At 42.2% G+C, this 8,189-nt stretch overlaps 1 protein-coding gene across 1 annotated transcript; it reads right to left on the bottom strand.

Annotated features, from left to right (window-relative positions):
* Window positions 1–1,173: 1,173 nt before the first annotated feature.
* Window positions 1,174–7,975, bottom strand: rtkn2 (rhotekin 2). Its single transcript, XM_085799624.1, has 12 exons — window positions 7,803–7,975; window positions 6,404–6,603; window positions 6,115–6,173; window positions 5,932–5,985; window positions 5,670–5,787; window positions 5,209–5,409; window positions 4,559–4,653; window positions 4,026–4,132; window positions 3,795–3,926; window positions 3,028–3,196; window positions 2,704–2,811; window positions 1,174–2,326 (listed from the first exon to the last, which is right to left on the bottom strand). The coding sequence occupies exons 1-12, from the start codon at window positions 7,935–7,937 to the stop codon at window positions 1,623–1,625; spliced, it is 2,082 nt and encodes a 693-aa protein (XP_085655750.1). The 5' UTR covers window positions 7,938–7,975; the 3' UTR covers window positions 1,174–1,622.
* Between the last annotated feature and the right edge of the window lie 214 nt (window positions 7,976–8,189).

Raw genomic sequence — 8,189 nt, 5'->3', positions numbered from 1 at the left:
CACCATGCTGCTTCATCTGGCCAGGCAATTTCAGGGAAAGTAGCTAAAACCTAATGCTTTGTACACTGTGGTTAATTACGAAGCCCATTCTTCAATATGTGATCATTAAGTGGTTGAAATATTTAGTAGTTGGCAGTATTGGATTTGTTAAAAAGAAAAAAAAAGCACACAAACACAAGGGCATCTGTTATTTTAGCCACTCAAAAGACCCATTCATTCAATTATGTTTCACGACCCTTCTCACACTGCAGTGTTAAATTCTGTTGGACACCGTGTGTGTAGCCACTGAAAAGCAAAGCTCACCTCATTATTAAGACCTCTGGGAAATGGAGAAGTCACATTAGTGCCTTGCAATTGCTCCTAAAAATCCTGTTCCCTTAAAATCGTCTATAGTGGTCATAAAGTCGTCACAGTAAGTGGAATAAGTCAATAGTTCCAAAAGAAATGACTCCTCCGCCGTGGGCCAGTGGATCAATTCCAATTTGAGTGCTTTTGCAAAAGGCTCTTTCTTTCGCTCCATGTTCCAGTGGCAGAGCTGAGAAATAACAGTAAGCCTTTCCATTTTAGTGGGATTGATGACAGCCGGCCGCGGCTCAAGCCGACATACAGCTTTCAATTTCACCTATGGGTTAGCTGCACATGAAGAAGAAGACGAAAAAAAAGTTCAGAGATGGAGATTGGAGTTGGAGATGTATCAATACGATATTGATATTGTGATATGAGGTGTCAGCTGGGATTTGGGTTGTGATGATGGATGTTGTCGGGGGGCTGGTCGGGGTCTTTAAGAGGCCGCGCCACCCAGACATCTTTCGGGTTCCTGTGAATCGTCTGACATTTTGGGAAATTCACTTATGCTGCTGAGAGGTAGATGAGAAGATTGATACCATATCTCATTTCTGTCTGCTGGGACATGGTTAGCTTACCTTAGCACATTGACTGAAACAGCTGGAGGAGCTCTGTCCAAAGGTAACAAAAACCTTCCTGCCAGCACGTCTAAAACTCACTAATAAACAAGTCGTATCTCCTCTGTTTAATCTGTACAATAACCAAAGTGTTAAAATTATGAAGTACAGTTTATAGAGGGGTTATGTGTGTAATAGTTTTTCTTGGCTGGGTGCAGTGGATCAGAGCGGGTTAGGGTCTCCTGGTGACGACAAAACTGGAAGTCACTGCTCTCAGTCTGGCACATAATCCGCCATAAAACTGTAACTTTATTATTTTCTGTTTGGATTCAACAAGTAAAGACATAAAGTGTTAATAAGTGACCTTTGGAGGAGCTGGTGGGAGGATGATGATGATGTTGTTCCACTTGGCGTGCTGAACTACAGTAAGCTTCAGTTCATATTTAGTGTACAGAATAGATATGAGAGAGGTATTGATCTGCTCTTCTGACTCTCAGCATGTTTCCCAAAATGATGAACTATTCCATTAGAAGTTAAAGAGCAAACAGTCGGGCCCAAAAAGTCACAGCATTGTTATAGAGATGCAGTCAAATACTCTGTGATTTCTGACTTTGTCAACATTATGCAGAATAGCAAGTTATAGATCAACCGTTAGCTGTTACACTTGTTATTAGTGGGAATGTCGGGGCTAGTGGGTTAAGTCCAGTTCAAGGGTTAAAGTCACAAAGCTTTCAGGTTCATCCTCTCTCTGAACGACTTCCTCACTTTGTTCCTCGGTGCAGGAACGGGGCCGTAGCTGGGTCTGACGAAGCCCGGTTCAGCCGTGGTTTCGGAGGCCGGGGTCTGCTGGTTCTGGTTCTGGTTCTCCAGCTGCTGCAGCGGCTGCTGGGTCTGGCCTGGTATGTCGAGGACCCCCAGCGGGGCGTTTTTACGGCTCAGGGCCGCGGCTCCTCCGGCGTTGTTGCGCTGGAGCTGCTGGATGATGGCGGAGAACTTGGCGTCCAGAGACGGTCGGCCGGTCTTGGACTTCGTGGATGGGCGTGAGGCGGCGGCGGCATCAGAGTTCTCCTTCTCCTGGTACGACGGAGGGAGAGGATGATGAAGAGACACGGGGGGAGGGGGCCTGGCAGGACGGGCGGGGGGAGGAGCGTAGGGCTCTTTGTCAGCGGGAGGGGGCGGGGCTCGCCGCTTCTTGCTTTCGATGGGCGTAGAGCTGCCGTTGGGGCTCGCGCACGGGGTGGAGGTTTTGCTCTGGGACAGAAGACTCTTCTGGATGACCACTGAATGGGATCCATCAAACAGAGTCGACCAATTAGGGGCTTCCTTCTCCTCTTCTGGACCAATCAGAAAGTGGCCATCTGTCTCCTCTATCTTGTTATGGATGATGTCAGTGATGCTCTCGAATTTGCTCGGTGAGTTAATACCTACAAGAAAAACAAGATGAGTAAATGCCGGAATGAAAAACATTTAATAAATGTCACTTTTCTGTCTGTTTCCAGGTTTGCTGCATCAAAAAATAATTAAAACATCACAATGACACATGAGCACATATTCTAATTATTATGTAAAAGGATTTTATGTACATGCATCACCGCTGAAATTAAAACTATTATGCACGGTTAATGGAATATATTCATTTCAATGAGATGTTTTACGCACTCGAATCGTATCTCCTATAAATAAATTCATAAACAAAAACGCAAAACGAAAAAACAGGAAAAACATGCCACATGGAGCGAGCGGCGAATTATCAACCTCCATCTAACTCATTTCAGCCACTCGTTCCAATTACTCTACTCACTGAGGTCGTTGTAAACAGAGTCAGCCTGCTTGGTGAGGAAGAGTGATGGTTTCCGTGGTGATGTGACCTCGATCTTCATTAGCTGGTTGCAGCAGTGCAGCCACTGGCCTGGTTATAAACAAGAAGAGCCATGTGAGGCAAAAAAAAACAACAACTTGTGTAAGAGGAGCTTATGCATATGTGCACCCACTGCTTTAGCTTCACACTCTCTGTACTAACACATGCAAAGTCTGTCACAGTAACATACAAACAACTTCCTGCTGTAGTGTTTTTATGCATATGTACACACTCTTGTGCAGCGTGTTTACACAGAAACACACTCACTCTGGTCGTAGAGGTGCTGGTGGAGCGCCTCCAGCCACTCCTCCAGCTCCTCCCTGGTGTCTGTGCTAAAGACAACGGTCTCACATCCCTCTGGTGAAGGGTTACTGATGGACACACTCCTGGATTTATGACCGGCCGACTCCCTCTCCATCACTCGGATCCGAGTATCCTTTGGAAACGACACAAAACAAACTCATCATAAGCTGAAAATTAGCTTTACAGTCAAGAAATGAGAGCTACTCCACTAAGAAAGTACAACGCTGATGCTGCAGGAAAGAAATTAATTCAGCAGCAAAATGCCAAAGATGCAAACAAGATCTCAGCAAGTAATGTGGCATTTTGTGTTTTGGTTATTCTGCAAATGTTAGAGAGAAATACGATTTAAATCAATAATAATGAATAATGTTTTTATTTGATCCAAATTACCATAAACCACACAGAAAAATAGAGCTAGTAATGCAGTTATGAAAATAATCATCATTCCTTTAAACTGATTTATCTACCAGGAGACAGGAATGTAGATGTACTTTCTTTCCCTATTGAATGTTTTGAAAGCAGGTAACAAAGGGAAATATCTTTTACATTTTTCAAATGAACCATGAACCTCTCTGTGATTCTCTAATGTGTGGTGTAGTTTAGTACATCGCTGCTGCAGTGAGGCATCTCAAAGTGCCGGTGATTTCAATAGAGCGACTGAGCAAGACAAGATACAAGTGAGCGAGTGAGGAATGTGAAGGTCTGTATTTTCACTGCTCTGTCACTCTCACCTTATCGACGGGTACTTTCTGGGTGGGCTGCACTTTGGCGTCAATTTCTTCTGGGGTGAAGTAACAGGATAAAAAGCCGGCGCTCAACACGCAGTAGAGGCTGCAGCAGCGGTTCAATCCCTCCACACTTTGCTGCAAAGAGCCAGCAAAGAAAGAAACAAAGGAAGTGAAGAATTTCACCTTGAAAAGCAGCTTCTGGGTTAATGCTAATGATAACAGAGGTCAACGCACCTTCTGGCTCAGGTATCCGGACATCATGCTCTGTGTCATACAGGCAGGCTGGGCCACCAACCGGCAGCAGAGGTTGCCGTACAGTGGAAGCCAAGACGACCACTCAGCTGTGGGGTTCAAGAGCAGCAGAGACAATAAAAGCCCAGAGTATGAGATTTGCATACATTAATCTTCATAATTTATAACATATACACAGAGATGACACGACGAGTCTTTAATAAAAACAGTGATTATTAATTCTGCTGACCTGACCACTGATGTATCATGATTCAAACTCACGCCGAAAGGTTTCCCCGAGTAACAAAATCTACCTGAGCATCAACTCTTTTTTTATCCCTTTAATCACTCACACATAGTAATAAAAGTAATCCAAGCTAAACTTCAATCATGGGTTATTTTGTTTAATTTCAGCTTTCAATTTTAATGGTGTGAAAATATTGTATTATTACCCCAGTGCCGAATCAAATCAGGAGCTAAAAAGCATAATCCCTTTATATCCCCAGATATTAAATTTCTCTGCCTTTGTCTCTTACCGTTTTGGAGGACAATGAGGGAGTGAGACTGAAAGCTGCCTTCAGCCTCAGGTAGACATAGGGTAGTGTAGGCCAGGAGGCTGTACTTGGCTCCACTGGTGCAGGCACACACACACACACAAACAGAGTGTCATTATTTCTGCTGTACTGAAATACATTGATTCTTTTCATGGCCTCTCAGGCTTAATCCTAAAAGGTTCATGCACAACTCTAATCCCCAACAATAAAATGATAAAATGCATTGATACACATGGCTTAAACATTCCCATGTGCACATGTGAATATGTAGTATTTTTGCCTTTTTAAAATGATCTCCTCATTCAGAGAACTAATGATTCCAGTGTTTCTCCTGCTGTTATTTTGGTATGTATCATTCACAGATGTTCAGTTGAGTCTCAGACATAAATAGTACAGGTGGAAGCATTACAAGCGCGCACTATTTTGAATTAAAATAGCTGTGTGATGAATGCTAAACCCTTATTTCAGCCCTAACTCAATAAGATTTGTTTACCGCTGTGTTGTGCAAATCTGCAGCTGCACCCTTTGTTCTGGTAACAAGCCTTAAGCAAATCAGTGTCTAACTGCAAAGAACCTTAAATGGAGAGCAAAGAGTCTGTAAAGGGTTTTATGGGATGACTGAATACACATACGAGGGGATGGGGTTGTGCTGCAGGAAGGTGTCAGGGTCTGGGTTCTCCAGCAGAGGGCAGAGCTTCTTCCCGACAGTTTTACCAAAGGAGTTGCGGAGCTTCTTGGCCAGCTTCTTTGGCGTGTTCACCAAGGTGAGCTCTTCCTCCAGGGCACAGCTCCACAGCTCCACCCTCAGCTCAAACTCAGGAACTGCTTCTTTACTGTGGGAGGAAAGAGAAATTTCAATGGCACCATATACATTAATATTAATGAAAAATCATTAGACAGAAAAACACTGAAAAAACAACACCAGATACTTATAAATAATGCATTTGACTGCACAAATATTTCTATGCATGGGTATGTCAGTGTTTGTCGAAAAAGTCATAGTTTAACTCCACAATACAGACATATTTTGACATAGCAGCAGCAAGTGCAAGTGTATTATTCTGCATATATGATGTGTACAAAAGATACATACAAGATGGTGATTCCTTCAAAGCAGACGTCAGTGACTGATCTGTCCACCACCACCATCTCTGTATCGAACACCTCAGAGCCCATCTGCAACAGGCAGAACAAGGCCACTCGACGAGAGCCTAATAAATAAAAGATAAATAAAGAATAAATACAAAAGGTGCACAAAATATACTAGTACAGTACACAGGGGTATCATATCCACAAAATAACACAAGACAGAGCTCCAGGCAGCATGAGTGATAGTGAAACAAGGACAAACTTACTCCCTCTGTTGTTAAAGTGGTCTGAATCCCTCCACATCAAAGGAATACGCAGCCCTTCAACAGCAGAAAGGAGAAAAGTCTGGTCAGGAAACAACGCTGAAGAGTTCATTTCTAAAAATGATCATCATCTGTTTCGTAAAAAAAAGTTCAGAATGATTGTGGACAAAGTGGGAAAAATCCTACCAGACACTGCAATCGTCCCACTACAGGGCACACGGTCATCTGAAACTGAATCTGGAAATCTGAAATAGAAGTTTGAATTTATCATTAAAATTAATCAACATGTACACAACAAGTATCAATATATCAACATTACTGCAATACAACTGTACGTATTACAATTCCATCTACATCTGTATATTTACATAGTCTCTGAGCACTGAAACTGAACACCAATGATTGAAGTTGAAAATATTTAGGCTATATCTTAGACGTCTGAAAACAACAGTAGAGTAAGGAGATAGTTCCTTACCTGTTGATGACTCCCATCATGTCCTGCTGCTCTTTTTTCTTCTGCAGCTCAGTGAAATAGGCCTTGATCCTGGCGTTACAGGTCAGCAGGTTCTTGGAGGCGTTTAGAATCTGTTCTCTCTTGCTGCAGGCGAGCAGCAGCTTATAGGCACCGTCTCGCATCCGCACCTCAAAGTCCAGCTTCTCTTGCAGGTTAGTGTTCTTCATGGACAAAAAAAAATAGACAGAAAAAATTACAATCCATGCAAAAACACAGACTGTTGGCTTGCTATGATGTTTTGAAGAGAGTTAGTCCGTCCAACTATTTGCTACTGTGGAGGAAGATGAGATGGAGGTGATGATTTTGTTAAAGTGGAGTTAGATTGAAGTTGTTCTTAATTGTTGTTTTTGACAAAACAAAACAAAAATCTCCCTTGAGTACATTAATTTATGTTAAACATAGGCAAAGTTATTATTACAACAATGCAGAATGGAAATATATGGATGGCATAATGCAAAGAGGAAAATGCACTAGGGTTGGTCTAAACTCTAAACTAACAAATGAAGTGGCTTAAATGGAGTATGATGATGTATGATTCAGACTGTTTTAAAGCTTATTAAAATATTAACCTTTAAATTTGATGTAAAAATTTGATTGTGTGTGGGCTGTGTTGTTTGTGTGCTCTTTATTAATGTATTTTGTGTGTGTAAATTGTAACGGTGGTGTTGAACCCTGTCAAAGATACATTTCTGTTACCCTTTGGTTTCAGACAAATAAAGTTTCTATTCTATTCTATTATTGACTGCTGTGTAAAATCCAAACGCAGATGTACAGTGTACATGTACGAAACATCATCATTCTCCATTATGCGCCATCCTGAAATATGCACCTGCAACTTCTTAGAAATCTGTCGTATGTACAACAGGTTCATGTCCTCTACTATCTGCAGAGTGTCATTCAGAAGACTTGGGCATCGTTTCATGCTTTTGGCCTGAAAGAACATTAGTTTTAAAGCGGTGTTAGAGCAAAAATAAAAGACAAAAAGCATCATTTCGTTACATGCTTAGCACAACACAATGCGGAGAAAAAACGGATCTGGTTTCGAGGGGGGGAACTGGATGAAAGGGGGCAACTCCCCTGTGGGACAACTGGACAGATCTAGCTTTATCGAGCAACTGAAAGCTAGTATGTTAAGACAAACGTAAAAAAAAACATTATTTACAAGTTATGTAAACAAAAGTTACCCAAAAAAGCTTTGTTACAGCAGCTAAATGAAGAAGAACCGTGTTAACTGTTATCCGCGTATTTACGTTAGTGTCGCTGAACTTTGAGCCCCACTGTCATTATGAATCAAGGCAAACACACAACTCAACACCACATCGCTATGCAATGCATCTCTTTTTTTTTTGCTCATAAATACCTCGGTTTGCTGGAACAAGGTACTCTGTCGTATTTTCTTCCGTTTAATCTCCATAGCCACCGCGGAACCGGCCGACAACAGCGACCTGCAGCTCCCGTTTCGCTTGGAGGTTTGAACATCCCGCTGGTCGTCCATGTTTGTCAGTCACTTCGCTACTAGCCTAGCAACGGCAGGAGTAGCACGTTCCAGCTCCAACCTCCAACTCACTGGTCGGCTCGATTTGTGACCTGGTATCTACCGGCGGAGACAATGTTGTCTACCAAAACAAGAAATAGGAGCACTTAAACAATCAGTACAGACTTGATATAAATAATGTGACAATTTTGGAAACTGAAAACATATAATAACCGCAACCATTATGTTTAATATCCCGAGATTTAACTTTAA

Source organism: Trachurus japonicus, chromosome 15 (genome assembly GCF_045865225.1).
Source record: "Trachurus japonicus isolate A0001 chromosome 15, Traja_1.0".
Taxonomy (NCBI): domain Eukaryota; kingdom Metazoa; phylum Chordata; class Actinopteri; order Carangiformes; family Carangidae; genus Trachurus; species Trachurus japonicus.
This window is presented reverse-complemented; position numbering and strand designations above follow the sequence as displayed.

Excerpts from the sequence above, each read along its gene's own strand:
- rtkn2 (XM_085799624.1), bottom strand. The coding sequence starts at position 7,937 with ATGGACGACCAGCGGGATGTTCAAACCTCCAAGCGAAACGGGAGCTGC. Across the intron at positions 5,788-5,931 it reads CCACTTTAACAACAGAGGGA|GCTCTCGTCGAGTGGCCTTG; the intron begins GTAAGTTTGTCC and ends TTTATTTATTAG. Across the intron at positions 3,927-4,025 it reads CCGGATACCTGAGCCAGAAG|CAAAGTGTGGAGGGATTGAA; the intron begins GTGCGTTGACCT and ends GGCTCTTTGCAG.